This window comes from Triticum urartu, chromosome 6 (genome assembly GCF_003073215.2).
Source record: "Triticum urartu cultivar G1812 chromosome 6, Tu2.1, whole genome shotgun sequence".
Taxonomy (NCBI): Eukaryota; Viridiplantae; Streptophyta; class Magnoliopsida; order Poales; family Poaceae; genus Triticum; species Triticum urartu.
Window position 1 is genome coordinate 572,323,626 of NC_053027.1, and position 23,229 is coordinate 572,346,854.

Sequence of the window (23,229 nt, forward strand, 5' to 3'; positions counted from 1 at the left end):
CTACCGCTTAGTGATAAAGTAAAGCATTACAGCGCGATTGCATTGCATACAATAAAGCGACAACCATATGGCTCCTGCCAGTTGCCGATAACTCAGTTACAAAACATGATCATCTCATACAATAAAATTTAGCATCATGTCTTGACCATATCACATCACAACATGCCATGCAAAAACAAGTTAGACGTCCTCTACTTTGTTTGTTGCAAGTTTTACGTGGCTGCTACGGGCTTAAGCAAGAACCAATCTTACCTACGCATTAAAACCACAACGATAGTTTGTCAAGTTGATGCCGTTTTAACCTTCGCAAGGACCGGGCGTAGCCACACTCAGTTCAACTAAAGTTGGAGAAACAGTCACCCGCAAGCCACCTTTGTGCAAAGCACGTCGGGAGAACCGGTCTCGCGTAAGCGTACGCGTAATGTCGGTCCGGGCCGCTTCATCCAACAATACCGCCGAACCAAAGTATGACATGCTGGTAGGCAGTATGACTTATATCGCCCACAACTCACTTGTGTTCTACTCGTGCATATAACATCAAACCATAAAACCTAGGATCTGATGCCACTGTAGGGGAACGTAGTAATTTCAAAAAATTTCCTACGCACACGCAAGATCATGGTGATGCATAGCAACGAGATGGGAGAGTGTTGTCTACGTACCCTTGTAGACCGAAGCGGAAGCGTTGACGCAACGTAGAGGAAGTAGTCGTACATTTTCCCGATCCGACCGATCCAAGCACCGTTACTCCGGCACCTCCGAGTTCTTGGCACACGTTCAGCTCGATGACGATCCCCGGGCTCCGATCCAGCAAAGCGTCGGGGAGGAGTTCCGTCAGCACGACGGCGTGGTGACGATCTTGATGTTCTACCGTCGCAGGGCTTCGCCTAAGCACTACAACAATATGACCGAGGTGGAATATGGTGGAGGGGGGCACCGCACACGGCTAAGGAACGATCACGAGGATCAACTTGTGTGTTCTAGGGTGCCCCCCTGCCCCTGTATATAAAGGAGCAAGGGGGAGGCCGGCCGGCCCTATGGGGCGGGCCAAGGGGAGGAGGAGTCCTCCTCCTAGTGGGAGTAGGACTCCCCTTTCCTAGTCCAACTAGGAAACAAGAGGGGGAAGGAAAGAGAGGGAGAGGGAGAGGGAAAGAGGGGCCGCGACCCCCCTCCCTAGTCCAATTCGGACTCCCCATGGGGGGGCGCCACCTCCTGGGCTGCTGCCCTCTCTCTCCCCTCAGGCCCAATAAGGCCCATTACTTCCCCGGGGGTGGGGTTCCGGTAACCCCTCCGGCACTCCGGTTTGATCCGAAATCACCCGGAACACTTCCGGTGTCCGAATATAGTCGTCCAATATATCAATATTTATGTCTCGACCATTTCGAGACTCCTCGTCATGTCCGTGATCACATCCGGGACTCCGAACTAACTTCGGTACATCAAAATGCATAAACTCATAATAACTGTCATCGTAACGTTAAGCGTGCGGACCCTACGGTTCGAGAACAATGTAGACACGACTGAGACAAATCTCCGGTCAATAACCAATAGCAGGACCTGGATGCCCATATTGGCTCCTACATATTCTACGAAGATCTTTATCGGTCAGACCGCATAACAACATACGTTGTTCCCTTTGCCATCGGTATGTTACTTGCCCGAGATTCGATCATCGGTATCCAATACCTAGTTCAATCTCGTTACCGGCAAGTCTCTTTACTTGTTCTGTAATGTATCATCTCGCAACTAACTCATTAGTTGCAATGCTTGCAAGGCTTATGTGATGTGCATTACCGAGAGGGCCCAGAGATACCTCTCCGACAATCGGAGTGACAAATTCTAATCTCGAAATACGCCAACCCAACATGTACCTTTGGAGACACCTGTAGAGCTCCTTTATAATCACCCATTTACGTTGTGACGTTTGGTAGCACACAAAGTGTTCCTCTGGTAAACGGGAGTTGCATAATCTCATAGTCATAGGAACATGTATAAGTCATGAAGAAAGCAATAGCAACATACTAAACGATCGGGTGCTAAGCTAATGGAATGGGTCATGTCAATCAGATCATTCACCTAATGATGTGATCTCGTTAATCAAATAACAACTCTTTTGTTTATGGTTAGGAAATATAACCATCTTTGATTAACGAGCTAGTCAAGTAGAGGCATACTAGTGACACTCTGTTTGTCTATGTATTCACACATGTATTATGTTTCCGGTTAATACAATTCTAGCATGAATAATAAACATTTATCATGATGTAAGGAAATAAATAATAACTTTATTATTGCCTCTAGGGCATATTTCCTTCACATAGATGGTCGGGCGAGAAGGCCTGAATGATTAAACGCTGAAGCAGGTCGGCTACAATGATGAAGAGGTATGCTGATAGCGGGTCACCCTGACGCAGACCATTCTTACAGTTGATCCAATGGCCCTGCATCCCATTGAGCATCACTGCCGTCTTACTAGAGACAAGCAAAGTTCGGATCCAGGTAACGGTGGTAGTCGGGAAACCTCTAGAGAGGAGAATGAGAAGGAGTGAGTCCCAAGAAATAGAGTCGAAGGCTTTACGGAAATTGTAGCGACCCGACCCGAATGGATCAAGTCTCTGTGCCCCGGTGTCATCCCTGGATCAGTAATGCTGACACCACACAGTACTTTGAAGGAATTATAGCAGAGTGGCAATCACACACTTATTACATCGATGTCTCAAAGAGAACTTATTACAATAAAAATGGCTTAAGGCCATCTAATGTCGATAACAGCGGAAGACTTGGAAGATAAATGGGTCCATCAACTCCAATGGCATCACTGAGTATAGAACCACGACCTAAAACACCTTACTCATCGTCTGAAAAGTCTGCAAGATGAAAGTTGCAGCCCGAAAACGGGTCAGCACATGGAATATGCTGGCAAGGTAACACATAGAGAGTAATGAACATAAATGAACTATACTATATGCATGTATGGCTGGTGGAAAGCTCTATGGTTACAGTTTTGCGTAAAGCCAATTTTTCCCTACTGCAAAGGAATAAATTTATTTAACTATCATGGTAGTTGAACATCGAGAATGGTTGACAGCATTCCGATCCCAATTAAGTGAACAATTAAAACCCAACAATATTAATTAGAAGTAACATGATGAGATTCACATGATATTCAAGTACTAGATACTCAAGTTATCCATAACCGGGGACACGGCTAATCATGATTAGTTTGTTACACTCTGCAGAGGTTTGCGCACTTTTCCCCACAAGACTCGATCGCCTCCGTTTGGTTTCTCGCACTACATGGTGTTTGAGAAGACGGATGACCGAGACATAGTCTTTCAGAAGCACTAGCACCTTACGATCGGGTAGACCGTACCTCCTATTCCCCTACATCTGCTAGTCTACCACTGTAAGAGTTCGCACGACTTAATCAACTATGCCAGAGCCCATATTGGCATGTGGCTGCACACGGAAGTTACTAGCATGAATGATCTTATGATCCCTTTGAGCCTGGGTGGCGGTCCAAAATAAAACAGGCAAGTCCTGATAGAAACCAGGTGCCTCAATCCACCCAGATGTGTGTTTAAGTTGCCACCTTAGATAAACCATTAATTAACAATACTCACATCTGTCATGGATATCACTCACCCAATCCACGTCTACTAGCATAGCATGGCGTAATAAGGAAACATAGAAGTAACTCCCAAAGGTTTCATAATAATACAGGTAATAGGTACTACCTCATCTACTTCCCATCCCACAATTTAATTAGATCCTAATCATGCAAGGTGTGAGGATTGATCTAATGCAATAAAACTGGATTGTAGAAAAGGTATGATCAAAGTGTTACTTGCCTTGCTGATGATCCGCGAGACCTAGGGATTCGAAGAAACAGGCGACGCAATCTGGGTAATCTATCGCAGACAAACAACAAGCATACAATAAGTACTCATCTAATGCACAGGTAAAACTCGAACAAGAGAACGAACCAGAAAGTCCAACTTAAGAACTCCGGTTGCAAAGAAAGAACGAACCGAACAAAACGACGGAAAACAAACGGCGGAAGAAAACAACTCGGTTCTAGCAAATTGAAACTAGGTCAAATTTTACCGTAGCAAAAACTTGTTTAAGTTGATTAGACGGAACGGCGGTTTCGAAACGAAACTCCAGGCGCTTGAATCACCTGATTCCGATAAACGAGCGAGAAGATAAACTAGAACGAAGATCGGATCTGAGATCGCGATCGCGGAATAAATCCGACGAAAAGAAAAGACGAATGGTTAAACGAACGGACGTTCGTTAACCGGGAATAACTGGTGATCACGTTCGTTAAGACGAACGGTCTGGCGAACGCTCGCTAAACAACTAAACCGAAAGAGAACGAAAAAAAACCGATCTAGGGTTTCGAAAAAAAACCGAAACAAACGAAAGAAAAAGAACCGGAACGGTTTTCTTTAAAAAAACAGAACGAGGGGAGGGGTGGTGCGGCGCGGCTACCTCGGCGAGGGGAGGCGAGGGGCTCCGGCGGGGCTAGGCGGCGGCGGCGCTAGGCGGCGGCGGCTAGGCGGCGGCGGCAGCTAGGCGGCGGCGGCAGCTAGGAGGCGGCGGCGCTAGGGCGGCGGGGCTGCGGCGGCTTGGAGGCGCGGGGTGGGGGCGGCTGCGGCTTGGGAGGAGAGGGGGGGTGTTGGGGTATATATAGGAGGGGGGATTGCTCGGGGGAGGGGGCAAGGAAAAAGGGGAAGGGGCGGCGGCCTGGAGTCCTGCTAGGACTCGGCCTAGCGGCGGGGCGAGCTGGCGCGCGGGGCGCGAGGCGACGGGGCGGCTGGGCCGGCCGGCTGGGCCCTTGGCCCAGGCGGGCACTGCGCTCTTTTTTTTTTTAAATAGTTCCATGCGCAGAAAAACAAAGAAAAGAAACTAAACGAGCACCAAAATTTCTAAAGTAAATTTTCCCCGACTCCTAAAAATGAGTCGAACAAAATGAACTTTTCTCCGGGCCTAAAATGCAATTTTTGAAAACACGCATTTTTCCCTATCCAAATAAAATGCAAATAAACTCCGGAAAAATCCAAATTTGATTTATTCATTAAATCTTCATTTTTCCTAAATTTGGGAAAGGTCATATTATTTCCCTCTCTCATATTTTGATATTGGAAAAATAATTGAAGATGAAATAAATAAATCAAATGATCCTCTTTTCAAAATTTGAGAAAACTCAAATATGAAAATAACGAAATCTCCAACTCTCTCCGAGGGTCCTTGAGTTGCGTGAAATTTCTAGGATCAACCAAAATGCAAGAAAATATGATATGCATGATGATCTAATGTATAACATTCCAAATTGAAAATTTGGGATGTTACAGAAATCAAGTTTGAAAACCATAGTGGGCGCCTTCCGGATGTGGCAAGCGCTGAGGATGTCTGCAGCGTAGATGAAGTTCTCAGCAATACATCTACTGGAGATGAAGCCGGTTTGGTCACCATGGACCAGAAGAGGGATAAGGGGTTTTATCCGGTTGGTAATAACCTAAGCAATTGCCTTTGGGGGGCAATTTTGCAGGGAAATAGGGCAAAAGTCATTAGGGGATCTGGCGGAGTCTTTTTTTGGGAGGAGAATCATGTGAGCCCTGTTGAAGTGTTCGACATCCACACGGAGGTTTGCGAAGTCGTCGAAGAAGGGGAGGATCATATGTTTAATGTTGTGCCAAAACTTCTGGTAGAAACCTGGCCCGAGTCCGTCAGGACCAGGACTAGCATTAATATTCATTTGTAGGAAGGCATCTTGGATTTCTTGAGATGAGAAAGGGGAGTCCAAGTGGCGAAGTTGGGGGACATGCGTCGGGTAGAGGTCTTGGAGGGTGAAAAGCCAAGTCGAGGTTTTTGGAGTGCCGAGCAGTTGGTGGAAGAAGTTATGGAGAATGGCAGCTTTGGTGTCATGGGCAGAGAATTCGACCCCATTGTCCTCCAGAACGGCGATGTTGTTTTTGCGGAACCTTTGGGAGGCAGAGACGTGAAAGTATTTTGAGTTTTCGTCCCCATCGATGATGGCCTTTACTTTCCCCCTTTGCTTCCAGAAGAGGACCTTTTGACGGATGGCACGTTGAAGGGAGGTTATGACTACCAGCCTGAGAGAGGACTCGGGTCGGGAGAGGGAGCGTTTTTCTTCAAGCCTGTCAATCCTATCAATGATAAGCTTGCAGTCAATTTCTCGTTGGTGAACAGGCCTTAGAGTTTTAGACCAATTTTTGAGGTCCGCTCTGGTACGTTTAATGGCAGTGGCAAGGGCTAGGTCCGAAGGAGTATGACGTTGGTTAGTGGGCCAAGCGTGAGAAATGATACGCTTGCATGCCGGGTAAAGGGCCCAGAAAGATTCAAAACGGAATACACGGGATCGAGGGATAAGCGAAGAGATGTTGACGACGAGAGGAACATGGTCGGAAGAGAAACGTGTGAGGGAGGACAAAGTTGAGTTTGGGAAGCTGTCTTCCCAAGCAAGGTTAAAGAAGGCGATGTCAAGGCGTTCTAAAGTTGGGGTTTGGCGATTGTTGGACCAGGTAAAGGTTCTATCTAGAAGCGGTATCTCGATAAGCTGTAGGTCCGAGATGGCTGTGTTAAACATATCAGCCTCAGATGTGTGGAAGTTGCTGTTATTTTTCTCGCAGGCGAAACGGATTAGGTTAAAATCACCGATAAGAAGCCAAGGGGTGGAGTCTGCGGGGGCGATGTCTCTGAGCTCTTGCAGGAAGTCCGCTTTTAACGGTCGTTGGGACGGGGCATAAATGTTAGAGACAGTGAGGCTAACACCTGAAACCGGGAAAGAGAGGTTGAGAGTCGTAGAAAACCTGCCATGAGAGTGGCTTTGGAGTGTCAAAATGTGAGAGTTGGTCGCGGAAAAGATACCTCCGGCGGAACCGATAGCAGGAAGGGAGACAACCTGGTCTAGCGTGCGTGGTAGGAATGAGTTTAACTTAGGGACGGGGATGGAGTCTAGTTTTGTTTCTTGCAGAAGTGTAATGGATGGTTTAATTGCTAAGATTTCAGAGAGGATGTCCTTGCACTTATCAGTGTCACCGAGGCCGCGGACATTCCACGAGAGAATAGAAAAAGAAGATTGATTCATAATGCAAACTTTATATCACCATCAGTCAGAGAGCATAGCAGCAAGGGAATACAAGGGGAAGATGTGGCGCATCTAACTAAAAACCTATGGATGGCCAGGAACAGTCTAAACCTATGACGACTACGACGGAGAAGAGAAAAGGGCGCGGCTACAGGCGCAACGATACAAAAGCACCCCACACCCGGGTGAGCTCTCCTGACTGAAACTACGTAACTGATCATGGCGAAGGGAGGGCACCGGCAGCGCGAACAGCGTCTGCCTCGTCATCGTCGGCGCCACAAACCAGGGCGATCTGGGCGAGCTTCTCGGCCGCGTCATCTGCGTCTGAAGCGTCAGCGTCGGAGTTGCAAATGGAGGAACCCTGGACCGCCACCGCTAGGTCGTCCGAGGCCGCGAGGAGGTCGAAGCGAGCAGCCTTCAGGCGGGAAGCTTTTTGAGCCATCATGGAGTAGAAAGGAGTCTCTCTGTCGGCAATGCGCGCGCTGCGACGCAGCTTGGCCGGGAGACCACCCGCCGAGAGCGCACCACACGCTTGCGTATGACGTTGTCGTGGACGGCGAGGTCGGATATAGCAGCAAATGATGAGGTATTTTCCCTCGAGGGGTTCGCATGAGCAGAGGCTCCCGTCTGAGCGGCAGAGCAGCAAGAGTCGTTGGTCGCCCCTGGAACGGTAGAAGGCGCAAGTAGAGGAGCCACCAGGGCGTGGTCACTTTGCTGGGGCAGAGAAGGCACGTGAGGGTCGAGGTTGCATGCCGTCGTCGCCGCCACAGTTGCATGGAGAGCAGGCTCGGCAGGGACAAGGAGAGCGGGCAGGGCGTCTCCCGGCTGTAGGACGACGATGGAGGGAGCGACATCGACGGAGGCCTTCCCCTTGGCAGCTTCACGGCGGCTCCACAGAGAGTCGGGGCGAGAGAGGGGCAGCCCACGGCCACTGGCCCGCTGGGCAAACTCCTACAGCGTAGCCTCGCGGACGGCGGAGGCGTGGTAGTCGTAGGAGTCTTGGTCGGAGTCCTCGCCCGAGGAGAAGGGGGACGGGTCCTCGGGGCCGATCCCGTGCGCATGGTAGGCGAGCTGCGAGAGGGAGACCGTGATGAGCTCACGGCCGGGCAGTAGGACGACCATGCCCGGCGGCAGCCGCATGCCACGGGTGACCATGACCATGGCACGCACACTGACGAAGTCGCCGGCGCCGACGCAGTACTGGTCGAGGGCGCAAACCGAGCCGAGGTGCGCGAAGAAGTACTTCACGCCGTCCTCATGCCACAGTTCATGAGGGAAGTCGTTGGCCTCAATCTCCATGAGGTCGTCGAAGTTTGCCATGGCGCGATTGTCGGTGTGCTCGACCCACTCGAACGAGAGCGTGTTTCCCTCAAAGTGGATGTCGCCGTGGGCGGTGATGTTCCAACGGATGTCCCGGTTTGGAAAGGACAGCAACGCCGCGCCACGAGAGGAGGAGGAGACCCCGACGGATGGGTTGTTGCGGCGAGCAGCGAGCGCCCGCTTGATGAAAGAGAAGGGGTTGTGCATGGGCGACGTGAGGTGGACAAAGCATAGGTGGTCTACTTCAAGTATGAGACAGGGTGGTGGAGCTAGAAGCGGGAGTTCGGCGGCTGCAGGGGGCAGCATGTAGTCGTGCGTGGGCGCTGGTGAGAGTGGGCACGAGGCCTGAGACGGAGCGAATGTGGGCGGTCCCCACACTACACCACGCACCAGAATTCCCTACCGACGTCTGTTGGAAGAGAATCACTATTGCCGACCCACAGTCTGGCAGGAAATTTTCTAACGGACCGTGGGTCGGGAAACCTGCATACACCGACCTGTAGTCGGTCGGGAATACTGTAGCATATACCATCTAACGATCGGTCGGGAATTCTGTTATGGCCTATGGAATGTTGGTCGGTAAATCACCCCCACCAACTTTCGGATGCTAAATGGGCATCGCCCGCGAATAGCTAAAAAAAGTAGCGCCAAACCGGCCCAACCCGCGAATTTTCCACCCTCAGAAAAGGATGTTGCCGCCCTTCGTTCCCCACCCACAAAATCCCTAGCTTTCCTGTTGTTCCCCACGCATGCCGCCGCCCCACGCCGGCCAATCCCCATGCCTCCCACCGCCGCCCCATGTCGTCGGGGGCTACCGCCGGTCTATCCCACTGTCGCCCCATGCCGCCCTGCCTCTGCATCACCATCCCACGCCGCCCTTCCTCTGTAGCACCGCCCCACACGATGCCCCGTCCCCACAGCCCCGCCCAATTCCGACATGCCTCTCCACCGTCGGCTCCACACCCTCGGGCTCTCTCTCCGTTTAACCGCCTCTCTCCAACCTCCCTGGCCCAACCCCCCATCTCCATCGTCCAGCTCATGAAGACACACGCAGTGGCGGTGGCGGCGAAGATTTGGATCTGGGCCGCGTGTGGCTGGGCAAGGACATCCCTCTCTGTCTTTGGCTGGGCAAGGGCATCGATGCGGCTGAGGTACAACTCCTTCCTTGCCGCATCAATTTTTTTTGTACAAAGTTTGTTAAGAGATGAACTTGGAGTGAAGGAGTTCGCCGTGGTTTTTGGGTCGAAGACTCTGTTATTTGCCCCGTCAGTACTCTGTTGGTAGACACTGCTTATGTAGATTCAATTTTTATTACAGTACCGAGTTATGTTAGATGGAAATAGATTTATGTTAGATTTATTTTTTATTACAATACTGAGTTATGTTGGCATCCTACAGCTTCTTTGTCAAAAATTGTGAAAATAACTAGGTTCTCTTGAAAAGAAGCTTCTTTGCAGCACCAATGGATGTGTTTCTAGTGTCTGTGTTGCTCCAGCTGATCACATTTATTGGCTGAGTTCATGAGAATGGCGCGTAAGCATACTGCCATCCAACTGCCCAAATACTTGCTTAACTTTTTCTTACTGAAATCTTCACCATGTCAAATTTCCTTCAATGCCAAGTTCAAATATTGTGAGGAAACATTTATGGTATAATAATCACTGCTGCTATTGAAACGATGCATTTGACCTGACTAAACAGCGGCAAGATGTCATCCATGAGGTGGGGTAATATAACTGGTGGCTCAAACTTACTTTTATAACTAAGGGCCAAACAATGGATTGAAATAGAATGTAGCACACGACTCGCTGTTCTCTTTGTACATGTGACCTGACTTTTATCTCTCATTTTTTCTACAGGTAGAACAGAGGACAGATGCTGGTAACGCTGAGCTGACAAAGAGAAGTAGCAGAATATTTGCTATGCCACTGTAGTGCATAAGGTGTGTGGAGTGTCCAGTGTTTATTTTTCTTTTAGTATATTGTTTCTTGATGTAGTACCTCATAAGTCTTGTGTACCATCCTCTAATGTTTTGTACAGCAGTAGATGATTGAGTACCTCATTAGTCAGTAGATGGTCTATGGTCATGGTTGATTGCTTGCTTCATTGATTGAAGATTCATATTTTGATCCATGCTGCCCCTAATGTGTTTGAGGACTAAGATTCATATTAAGTGTCATTTTATAATGCTATGACTAATGGTAACTAAAGGTGATTGCTCATCATCTCTGCTAATTTTCCCTAAGTTTTCAATTTTCTAGTTTATATGGGCTATAATTTTACTTTATCGGTATTCAGTTTTATTAAGTCTTTTAATTTGTCTAGCACTTCGGTTTATTTTTATTAAATTTTTTAGTTTCTTTGATCTAGCTATTCTCTTTCATTTTCTCTTTGCCGAGCTTCTCCTTTTGAGTTTCTTAGTCATATATCTCACTCCCATTCATAGCTACAGTGAGTTGTTCTTTTTCCCATAGGCAGCGTGCTGATGTTGCTTCATTACTTCTCCATAGAGCATGGGGAGCTTTTATCGTTCTTGGATTTCATAAAATAAAAGAGATGACAGAAATGGGGTGGGAGGTATGTGGAAACAGAGCTTCTTACTTGTGGCAGTAGACGACTAGGCAGTTCATGCAGGTCAGCCCTCAACACCTGACTCCCATGATCGGTGTCTTCCTCTTCTCCACTCATCTATAGAAGTGAGCCCAACAAATACTATTTTTGGCTGAGGCTAGAATCTTGCACTGGAGCATAAAACGTTTAGTTGTTAAACATGTTTCTGTAACAAGTGAGCTATCCATCCTGACCATGTAGGAGTAACACATTAACTGATGGGTGGTGCTTTCAGGCTCTGGAAACATTACTTGATGTCTCTGTACTCTGGTATGGGATGGTGCACTTTTAATGATGAAAAGAATGGCACGCACTCCAAATATATTCCTAGAAAGTGGATTAACTGAAGAAGAATCTACTACAGGTATTAAACAGAGTCCACACCGGGTGTTAGCTTTGCACAGTTACAATTTGTGCTCGTGTTTTTCAGTGTGAATCACCTGTATTGATATTCTTGCTGAAATTTCAGTTAATCTTAATTGACTCCTGCATACATTAACAGCTACCAAGTTCATTAATAAATATGTAGTTCTACAAACAGCCTGGGATTAATAAATATGTTGACCTGATTTTTTAGCTGCAGAAGTTGTTGCCAAAAAGTCTAATGGCAAAGTAAAATGGAACCTATTTAGCTTTGTTGTTCATTTTTATGTCCTAGTGCAACTTGAGAGAACAAGCAATATTAAGTGACCTTGCTATTTACTTCTGACTGGCATACATGACTACATGTAGTTCACCAAAACAATCTTCAGTTTTCCTATTATTTTTGTGATACAAAAGGAATACATGTATACTTCATAATGTTCCCTTGTTAAATCATATCGTAACATCATGTTCTATTATTTCCCAGAAGTAAGATCTGGTTACAATCAATCTGAAAGGCAAAATGAATTCTGTGTGTGGGGAACAACATAGCAGGTGAATCTTATCTGAACAGGGACGTCTTCCTCATCCCGCCACTTAGGTAATTTCTGTCACTTAGCTAGAACTGTTTGCTTACATTCATCTATTGATTGAAGAAATTAGAACGTACCGCTAAAATGATTAATATGTCTGGATTCACTTTGATAAATATATGGTAGCGACAATGTCCAAAGGTCCATGCAAAATATTCACTCAACAATAGCCTTTTTATTTTTTTGGTGGGGGAGACAAGAACTAATAAAATCATTTTTAGTGATAATGTCCGACTTATGTAATTTTCAGCAAGCGAAAGAGAAGTACAGTTACCCACTTTTAGATTTTATGCTTCAGCCTTATAGCATTGCTGTAGTATATGAATATCAGATTTGCATGCTTGTATTAATTATATGAAAACTTTAGAGATGAACAGAACGATGCTACTCTCAAATCATATAGCAAAAACTACATGTGTAGTTTCCCATAGAGTAATAATTGTCATATATACAACTAGGTTTAGATCATCCAATAGAGTTAGGGTCAGGTTCAAGCTGTGTTACATAGCAACTTGTAAGAAATGCAAAACCTTCATCTTAGGACGCATTTTGTTAATACGTGCTTTGATGGACTGAACAGGATCACTTGCGTATCTCTGAACTGAGAATACAATCGAGTTTCTAATCCTACTAACATATAACATACATGGTTTCCCTGGGAGGTAATAGTTTTGCATTCACGCCTGTACAAGTAGGGTGGGCATTACAGATGACCTGAATTGTGCAAATTTACGACCTTAAGTAGCAACTAGTAGATGCTTAATGATTGATTGCCAGCTCGCTTTCTTCTGTAGTGAGTTTAGCTAAATTATTGTGCTGATGTATTTCGTTGTGCAGACTGAGCTGATGCTTTGTTTTGTTTCTGCCATTGACTATGAATGCATGAATTTACTGAATGATTGTTTACCCTTTGTAGGAAAGACATAAAAGACCAGGAAGGAACTATGGAGATAGTTTGCGTCAACTAGATAGTTTGTGTAAGGTGCAAAATAATGCACCGTTTGGCTATCATTTTGTAAGCCTTTATGTTGTATTGTCAACTGGATATTTTGTACAAAATCAATGACATGCATCTATTATTGTATCTTGATTGATATTTTGTTGGATATTATTGTAATGAGATATTTTATGTGACTTTATTGACATTCTGTCAGTAAGGCAAACGTGGGAGGGTAATTATTGTTTTGGTTAGCTAAAGAAAATGCTGACAATCCGTTGGTCGGCAAAATGTAATGTCGTCTGATTGTTGGTCGGCAAAGAAACATGCACTACTAACAGATTGTTGGTCGGCAAAGAAACACCATCAGGCCGTTGGTCGGGAAAGGTTTACCATCAGACCATCTGTCGGGAAAGGTCCATGACAGTGCCGTTGGAAAGTCGGTCGGCAATGCTTGAAATAGCCGTCGGCTTGTCGGTCGGCAAACATATGTCGGTCGGGAAAGGGCTTTCCCGTCTGGACTTTCTCCAGCAGACAGGGTCAGTCGGCAATAGTCATTCCCGATCGACTGTCTGTTGGTGGAAGCTGTTTTCCCAACCAACTTGTTTGTTAGGGATGCAGTGTTGTGGTGTAGTGCCGGTTGGAGGCAGGAGCCGCAGCAGGGGGCATGAAGAGCGGGGGTCCGGAGACGATCGACACACGGGGAATGGGCGATGCCTGCGTGGTCGTCGCGTCGTAGACCGCTGGGAGAGACGGTGGTGCGCGGGGGTTGACGAAGACGCAGTGCAACCCGAACCACAGCGGACGAACGCCGTCGTCGCTGGAATCTGCGGAGGAGCCGGAGGCAGTGTGAGTGCCCGTCGTGTGCGCCATGACGCCGCTGGGTAGAAATGCAGGGTTAGACGTAGGTTTGGATGGGAGGGATGGAAAGAAGGGGTGGAGTCGGACATCTTTGCACCTGAACGAGCGGTGACCGGAGCGCCAACAGCGAGAACACCGGACGGGGTCTCGGCAGACGTCCACGAGGTGGTCACCGGCGAGGCAACGGAAGCAGCGGGCAGTGGGCTTGAGGCTGGGAGGGGGGTGAGATGAGTGAGTGTGCGGGCGCGGCCTGGTGTTGATATAGGCTGGGGATTGCATCGGAGTTGTTGGAGGAGGAGATATGAGCACGTCCCTGTATGAGCGACATGGTGACACTGCCGTGGCAGAGCTTGATCAGTTTATCGTCGGGGAGCTGGTATGAGCCGCAGCTTTGCAGCCGGAGGAGTGAGACATGAGCGTGGGAGAGGACATGTCGAGCGCGGCATGGGAGAGAGAGGGTGATGGTGGTGACGGGTGAATAGGCGGCGGCTGCGGTTGGGACATGGAGTGATGGGCGAGCGGGGAGGCTAACCGAGGCGAGTGGAGCGGGCTGTGGGTCCCGTTCGCAGCGACCGAAGCATGGTTGACCGCGCCCACGATGGCGAGCTGCCCAGCCGCGTGCGCATTCGGGTCAGCAGAGGGAGGAGCGATTGTAAGCGACCCGTGATCGTGGGTCCGTGTCTCGTATCTGGCGCCGATAGAGAAGGAGGGAGAAGGTAGGGGGCGCAGGAGGGGGCGCGAGGCGTCCGTGTGAGAAGTGGCTGGGCGGTCATCGGTATAGTCAGCAGCGTCTAGTATGGGCGGGTTTGGATTCGCATGGGCATGGGTGTCGTTGGAGTCGGATGTGGGAGCAGTGTAGTTGGCTTTGGTTTGGTCGACCGGGTGGTAGCACCCGAGAATTGAGGGGGGCAGGTGAGGTGCCTGTGCCGCGGCGATCACGTCGCAAGTGGCATCGGCAGACACGGCCGCGGCCTGCGCGCGCACAGGGCAAGCGAACAATAGGAGTTTGAAACTTGAGAAGGGCACCGGTGAGCGGCAAACTAGCTCATTTCGAACTGATGCAGAGAAGGCTTGTGCCCGGAAAAGGCAGGTGGATATCTTAACAGAGCTAAACACGTTTTGGGACGCAAATCTGTGGTCAAGTGCGCCGTTGACGAGGGTAGGGGAGGGGATTACAGAGTCGGAAACTCCAACAATCCAAAAGGTGGTAGTATTTGGTTTATCTGGTGTGGGTAACGGAGAGGTGACCTGGCATCTATAATCATGAAAAATGAATTTACTGAAGGCTACACCTGGGCGGAAAGGCCTAACCTGCGGTTTCCGACGAAGCCATTGCCGAGATGTCGATGAGGAGGACGCACCGGCAGCGAGTGCCTTAGACGGGCCCTCACCCCCGTCCCTGGAAGACCGCGGAGGAAGCAGCGAGCTCAGAGCAATCGGCCCGACTGGAGCTGACGACGAACGCGGGGTAGCATTTGCAGGAGTAAAGGCACGGTGGTGAAGGGAGGACGACAGCTTATCCGTGCATGGCGGCGGCGGAGCAGAGATGTAGGCATAGTAGTGGTCGCTGCTGATTGGCGAGCAGGAGAGGACGAGTTTGGCGACGCTGGCGTTGGCAACGAAGAAGGAGAAGCAGCATTCGGAGACGAGCTCGACGGCGAACTCAGCGGTGACGCCACCGAGGCGGAATTGGAGGAACGTGGCGACGAGTGGAGCATCTAGGCATAGCAAGGAGGGCCGAAAGCGGGCGAAGAGCAAGCAGGCCGAGGAGCGGTCGTTGCCCGCAGGGGAGACCCGCGACCGAAGAGAGGACCAGACTGAGCTTTGGAAGTCGAGGCCGTCTGCTTCGTCGAGGAGCAGCTGAAAACGGATGAAATCCCATGCATGCACCAGGCGGTCGCCTAGATTGGATGTGAGTTTTGTCGCCGGAAACGAGGGAGTGGGTAGGCGAGAGATGGCATGGCGGGAGGAGTGTTGGGTGGCCGGCGAGGACGGCCGGCGCATGGACGAGCGCGCGGTGGAGGGGAAAGCGTGGGTGGGAGGAGGGAGATGCATCCTTCATGAACTATCGATTAAATTATCCCGTTATGGGCGTGACCTAGCATGATTTTTAATGCATCTTTATTCTTTAACCGACAGTTCTATTCCAGTTGTCCTTTCATTGTACCAGCTATTGTTTTTTCTTGATAACTATCACATCTAAGATGCCTTTTGGTGTCTTCAAAAAACAAAGATGGAGGTAGCTAGGGCAAATCTTTACCGCATAGGAGTATTACATAATTAGCGAGTGATGTGGCATAACAATAACAAAACTAAAATAAAATTTAGAAGTCAACTAGCACAAAGGAATGCTATCCGCTACATAATTTTATAGGAATCCCAATTTTACATGTGCTGCCCCAACATACAAGCAAGTTCATATTTGTTCGCCCTTGACGAACCAAACATCTACAGTTCAAATTCAATGAGTATCCAAAAAATTATAGAATTATCTCATACTCCCTCCGGTCCTTTTTACTCTGCATATTAGGTTTTTCTAAAGTCAATCTCATCCAACTTTGACCAAGTTTATATAAAAAATTATTGACATTTACATAACAACACCAATATCATTAGATTCATCTCGGAATATATTTTCATATTATATTTATTAGATATTATAGATGCTAATAATTTCTAATATAAATTTGGTCAAACTTAGTTAAGTTTGACTTTCGGCAAATCCAATGTGCAGAGTAAAAAGGACCGGAGGGAGTACGTCGTCACATTGAATTAGCCCGTGGCGTAACAACACGCCTAGTCTAGTAGACTAATTTTTGGGACCTCACATCCACATCAGTGTGGTGTCCTCTCCCCATCATGATGTCAGTTTGACTTTGCTGTATTTTATGTTCGCATGGCAACCCCAAACAAGCAAGAACACGAACACACGCATCCTATAGCTATATAATGCTAGCCATTGGTGCAATCTTTCTCTCACGATCGACGAGCCAACACAACCCGATTGATGTCTCCATCAAACGCTCGCAAGATGACCATGAGCTGCCTCGTCGTGCTGGCACTGCTGCTGGCGACCACCGTGGAGGCGCAGGAGTGCAGGCGAAGCGGCACGCTCCGGCCGGGCAAGGGCCACTCGTGCGAGGACTGCTGCGAGGCAGGGAAGGCGTACCCGACGTACCGGTGCTCGCCGCCGGTCGTCGCAGGCGCCACCAGGGCCATCATGACGCTCAACGACTTCGACGAGGGCGGCGACGGCGGGGACCCGTCGGCGTGCGATGAAGTCTTCCACCGCAACTCGGAGCGCGTGGTGGCGCTGTCCACGGGGTGGTACGCCGGGGGCTCACGCTGCGGCGACCGCATACGGATCCGAGCCAACGGCAGGTCCGTGCTCGCCAAGGTCGTCGACGAGTGCGACTCCGTGAACGGGTGCGACCGCGAGCACGCCTTCCAGCCGCCCTGCCGCAACAACGTCGTCGACGCGTCCCAGGCGGTGTGGGACGCGCTCGGCATCACCGGTGAGGAGGTCGGCGAGTACGGCATCACCTGGTCAGATGCATGACTGATGACTCTGCCGCCCGCCGCCGGCCGGTGGAGCCTTATTGTAGTGTTCTCTTGCTTATTTGTAGCTCATGTGTGTGTGTGTGGTGCCTTTGATGTAGTGTTCAAATGTAATGTAGTGTCCTCGATGAATAAGTAAACTGTTCTTTTTTCGTAACAGCAAAAAACTACTCTTCGCTAATTAACAGTCACCTCCTTTTGTTATGTTCGCTAAAATTGCAAACGGAATTTACCAAGTGCCTTACTTCAAAGTAGATTTTGAGAAAGCGCATGACAAGGTCAAATGGCCGTTTCTTCAACAAGCCCTACATATGAAGGGGTTTAATGAAGCCTGAAAGAAACAGATGGATTCCTTTATTCAGAAATGTAGTGTTGGGTTAAGATGAATGATGACACAAATCATTATTTCACACACATAAAGAATTAAGACAGGGTGACTCGATGTCTCCTGTTCTGTTCAATATAGTAGCGGATATGTTGACAGTCCTTATCGGTCGGGCTAAAGAGAATGGCCAAGTTAATGGGCTAGTTCCATATTACAATACGCTGATGACACGATTCTATTCATGAAACATGATATTGCTAAAGCTAGAAATATGAAGTTAGGGCATCTCCAGCCGCGCCCCCAACAGGCCCCCCCGGCCACTTTTTCGGCGCCGACGCCAAAAAAACGGCCCAGTCACGCCCCCAGGACGCCGAAAATCGCCGGTTCGGACCTTTTTTCCGCCCGGCGGTCACAGGCCGAACCCGGCGCGCTGGGGAGCCGTTGGGGGCTCCGGCGCTAGGGAAAAGCACGCCTGGCCCACACCGACAGGGGAAAAGTCAAGGTTTTCTTCCCCCGACTCGCCTCGCACCCCCCGCGCCCTCGGCCAGCACTAGCTATATCCCGGCGACAGCCGCCGCCCTACTCCGCTAGATAGCCATTCCCCGCCGGAAAATAGCAGCGCTTCGCCGCGGCCCCTCCCACAGCAGCTGGGCGTTTCCGGCCGCCGTTTCCGGCCGCGGATGCGCGGTTTAACGGCGGGTACACGCCCACCGAGCGCAAGGTGTTCGACGTTTTGCCTGTCTCGGTGATGGACTCCGATGAGGATGAAAAGCTCGCCGCACTCCGATGAGGAGGAAAAGCTCGCCGCACTGCTGGAGCAGGAAGCCGCGGCCGACGTCCAGGAGGAAGAGCATCTGATGGTGCTCGCCGCCCTCGCCCAGCTGCTGGCGAGCAATGAAAAGCCGCGTCGAGGTGGCTCGGCGCCGGGGCGGGTGAAAGCAAAGAACCGGCATCGTCTGCAAGGCTACTGCATGCTCTACTCCGACTACTTCGCCGATGCTCCACTTCATGGCGAGAGAACATTTCGGCACCGTTATCGGATGAGCCGAAAGCTCTTCCTCAGGATTGTGAATTCCATCCGGGAGTTCGACAACTACTTTAAGTGCAAGATGGATTGCACTGGCGCTCTTGGATTCACCTCCATCCAGAAGTGCACGACAGCGATGAGGATGCTTGCATATGGAGCTCCCAGTGATTCACTCGACGACTATGGGCGCATGGCCGAGTCCACCAGCATAGAGTGTTTCTACAAGTTCTGTCGGGCAGTGGTGGCAGTGTTTGGGCCACAATACTTGAGAACACCCAATGCGGAAGACACTGCTCGGATCCTAGCCCAGAATGCAGCAAGAGGATTTCCTGGAATGCTTGGAAGCATCGACTGCATGCATTGGAAATGGAAGAACTGCCCATTTGGTTGGCAGGGGATGTACAAAGGCGCCAAAGGCGGTTGCAGTGTGGTGCTTGAGGCGGTAGCCACACAGGACCTCTGGATTTGGCGCTCCTTCTTTGGTATGCCAGGAACTCACAATGACATCAACGTGCTGCAGTGCTCTCCTGTTTTTGCCAAGCTCGTTGAGGGCCATTCTCCTCCGGTGAACTTCGAGATCAATGGGCACCAATACAACAAGGGGTACTATCTAGCTGACGGCATCTATCCGAGATGGTCGACATTTGTGAAGACGATCTCAAACCCTGTGGCAGGAGGCAAGAACGCCTGGTTTGCGAAGCTTCAGGAGGCTTACAGGAAGGATGTCGAGCGGGCATTTGGTGTGCTCCAATCTCGATTCGCTGTTGTTCGGTACCCCGCTCAGACCTGGTCGAAAGATCAAATGTGGGAGATCATGACTTGCTGTGTCATCTTGCACAACATGATCATCGAGAGCGAGCAAGAAGACCCAGTGTTTGACACTGAACCATACTACAGGCAGGGTCCTCTAGCCGAAGTTGATCACCAGCTACCGGCAACTTGGACTGCCTATCTCAGTATGCGTCAGGAGATCCGAGACCCACAGGTGCATCATCAACTGCAGAAAGATCTGATTGAACACCTATGGAGGCTCAAGGGGGACGCCGCGTGATGAAATACGAGTTTTTATTTGTTGAACTATATAATTTGTATTGAACTATTTGTTGCTGTAGTATTTTGTTGAAGTATTTGATTTTTCTGTGATGAAATATGTGATAAGAAATAATTGTGTTGATAATTGAATGCCGAGACACGGCGAAACCACGCCGAATATGGGCCTATTCTTGCCCATATGGGCCGTTTATTCGCCGAAATTGGGCTGCAAAGTGGGCCAATTTCGGCGCCTGGGGGCGAGCTGGGGGCGACGACTGGGCGCAAAACTGCCCCCAGCGCCGAGTGTATCGCCGGCTCGCCCCCAGGGGGCGATTTTTATGCGTCCTGGGGGGGCCAACGGCTGGAGATGCCCTTAGTGCTTTGCCTATTTGAATAGCTGTCGGGACTTCAAATTAATTTTAACACAAGCGAATTGTTTTGTTTTGGTAGAGCCAAAAAGGAATAAGACGCATATAAACAACTGTTCGGTTGTGAAATGGGTCCACTACCATTTAGCTACCTAGGGATTCCCATTCATCATCGCCGACTGACAAATAAGGAGTGGAAGTGCATTGAACATCGATTCGAAAAAAGGCTAAGCTGCTGGAAGGGCAAGCTTATGTCCTATGGAGGTCGACTCGTGCTGATAAACTCGGTGTTGACGAGTTTGCCGATGTTCCTCCTCTCATTCTTTGAAGTACCGGTAGGGGTATGGAAAAGATTAGACTTCTATCGATCTCGGTTTTCTGGCAATCTGATGAAGTTAAGAAGAAATACTGGTTGGCCAGATGAGGTATTATTTGCAGATCCAGAGACCAAGGTGGGCTAGGGATCGAGAATTTAGAAGTTAAGAACAAATGCCTTCTCTTCAAATGGCTATTCCGACTATCTACCGAGACAGAGAGTACGAGGATACAAATTTTGCGTAATAAATACCTTCAATCTAAGACTCTGGCCCAGTTCACTGCTAGGCCTAATGATTCATCTTTCTGGAAAGGTTTGATGAGGATGATCTCCTTTTTTCATAGGGTAAAATTCAATGTTGGTAATGGTAGCTCGACCATATTCTAGGAAGATGCATGGTTAGGGGAGACACCCTTGGCCCTGCAATATCCCACTCTATATCATATTGTACAACATAAGGAAGATTATGTTGCTACAGTATTACATTCGGTCCCCCTTAATATCCAATCCAGGAGGTCTTGGTGGGGGAACGATGCACTTCGTGGTTGCACTTGGTCCGTAGATTGATGGAGGTTCAACTCTCTGACCAGGCAGATACCATTCATTGGAAATTATCAACGAGTGGTAGTTTCTCAGTGAAGTCCATGTACATGGATTTAATTGACACTGGGCCACTTCCGAGATCCCTACATATCTGGAAGATCAAAATTCCGCTTAGAATTAAAATCTTCATGTGGTTTGTCTACAAGGGAGTGATCTTGATGAAAGATAATTTGGTTAAGCGAAACTAGGTAGGTAATTCTCGTTGTTGTTATTGTGACCAGGATGAAACTATTCAACATCTTTTTTTCGACTTCCCGTTGGCAAAATTATTGCGGCACACGATTCATATAGTCTTCAACATCAACCCTCCAACTTGCATCAACATGTTGTTTGGAACGTGCCTAAACGGAGTGGAATCAAACATAGCGAGACATATTTGAATAGGAATATGCGCATTACTATGGGCTATATGGAATAATAGGAACGATATGATCTTTAGCCGGAAAAACTTTATCAACTTTTTGCAGGTTATTTATAGAGCTACTGCTTGGATCCGTACGTGGTCGTTACTCACTCATGCGGACTTCAGGAAGCTTTTGATTACTGGATGCAACCGATGGGAGACGGTAGCACAGGTTATTTTCAATCGATTTGGATGGCGAGCTACTAATAGGCTAAGTGTATAGGCATCATAGCCTGTTACTATTTTTGCCGGATGTGGCGCCTTTTTATTTACTTTTGTTGTGCTCCGTTTGTGAGCTAGACTTGCACTTCAGACATGTTTTCGCACTTGATTTAATAATACAGTTGCATGCATCACTCTGATACAAAGGCCGGAGGTATCCTCCTTTTCCAAAAAAAAAACAAGTGCCTTACTTGAATCGGCAATTTTGCCTAGTGCCCGGAGTTTACCGAGTACTTTTTATCAGGAGCTTAGCAAACAAAAAGAATGTGACTATGTGAGTGTCAGCCATAAAAAAATGGCCAAAACGTAGAACTCGGCAATGGAGAGGTTTTCCGGAGCGCACGAAAAAACAAATCAGCCTCCACAACATTCGAGCCCAGTGACAGATGTTCTTTCTGGGAAAGCCCAGTTACAGATTAATCCAAAGTGGACAATGTGCCAGCCCAGTTAGATCCAGGGAGAAGCCCATAGAGCGTCTGAACAATGTGCTTTCGGCTTTTGGCAGGTCTCATTTTCTGCGGGAAACCGCTAACAAAAAAATTTATGCGGGAAAAAAACTATCGCCTAGATAAAAGAGGGAGGTGAAAAAAGGATTTGGAGATGGGAGGTATCGATCCCCCTACCTTTTAATAGCTGATTAAATGCTCTACCATTTAAGCTACATCCCCACTGTTGTCTATTAATAGACTAATCCAATCTAATACTTAATTATTGTGACTAAAAACAATCAATAACAAGTTCAATTTCCCAGGGTTATGCCACGCGTGCCCACATGCGAAGCACTCGTCGCAACCTCAGTTTTTGTTTTGTGAGAATTCGGCATTAAGGCTCTATTCATTAGTAGGCGTAATCGAATCCAACAATGAAAAATGCCATTTGATTACGCATGAATAGAGCCATTTCATTACGCATTTAGTGTCAATCAGAAATACAGGGGTTACATCAAACTCAAACAAAAACGCTTCCATAGTAAGCACCTCTCTAGCACTTGTGTGAGCAACGCCATTTGCTTCTCTACTCACATGTTGCAACTTAAACCCCTGGAAAAGATGGAGATAGGCTTCGTTCATCCACTGGTTACAAATAGCCTGACAATGTGTCTCAACCACCACATGCGTGAGACCCTTTTCGATTGCTAGGGCCATGGCATCCCTGCAAGCCAGTGTCTCAATCACCAACGGGCCCTGATAAAATCATACTTCGTAAATCCTTCCGCAGATAACGATTCGTTGATTGTCTCGAGCTACCACTCCGGTCCCAACTAGAGCCTGGTTCACCGAGATAGCCCCATCAGAAATTTTCTTTTCCTCAGCTTTGTCTGTCACTATGATTGCCTATACAAACCACATTTCATTTTCGAACTCATTCGCTGTGTCGACATAATCATTGCTTTCTCAAAAACTCGAATTCCAATTTGTATCCGTGTGAAACATGCATAATGAAGCATCACTAAAAATGCATTGGTAGCATTGCAGAAAAATGCTTAAAGATTGTTATTTGTTTTTACAAATCGGACATCAAGGAACATGTCTAGTCAAGGTATTGGTTGGCCGGTCCATCCACCATTGCCCTGGTTA

At 48.4% G+C, this 23,229-nt stretch overlaps 1 protein-coding gene and 1 long non-coding RNA gene across 2 annotated transcripts; both read left to right on the forward strand.

Moving 5' to 3' along the window:
- The first annotated feature begins 9,125 nt into the window (after nucleotides 1-9,125).
- Nucleotides 9,126-13,084, forward strand: LOC125513143. The gene is made up of 6 exons (XR_007285702.1): nucleotides 9,126-9,585; nucleotides 10,294-10,376; nucleotides 10,945-11,068; nucleotides 11,280-11,408; nucleotides 11,895-12,008; nucleotides 12,917-13,084. It is a non-coding gene; the product is annotated as an uncharacterized LOC125513143 (long non-coding RNA).
- A 3,675-nt stretch (nucleotides 13,085-16,759) lies between these two features.
- On the forward strand, nucleotides 16,760-17,513 carry LOC125513142 (putative ripening-related protein 1). The gene has a single exon (XM_048678180.1). It carries the CDS (start codon nucleotides 16,806-16,808, stop codon nucleotides 17,355-17,357), a length of 552 nt encoding a protein of 183 aa, XP_048534137.1. The 5' UTR covers nucleotides 16,760-16,805; the 3' UTR covers nucleotides 17,358-17,513.
- Nucleotides 17,514-23,229: the final 5,716 nt, after the last annotated feature.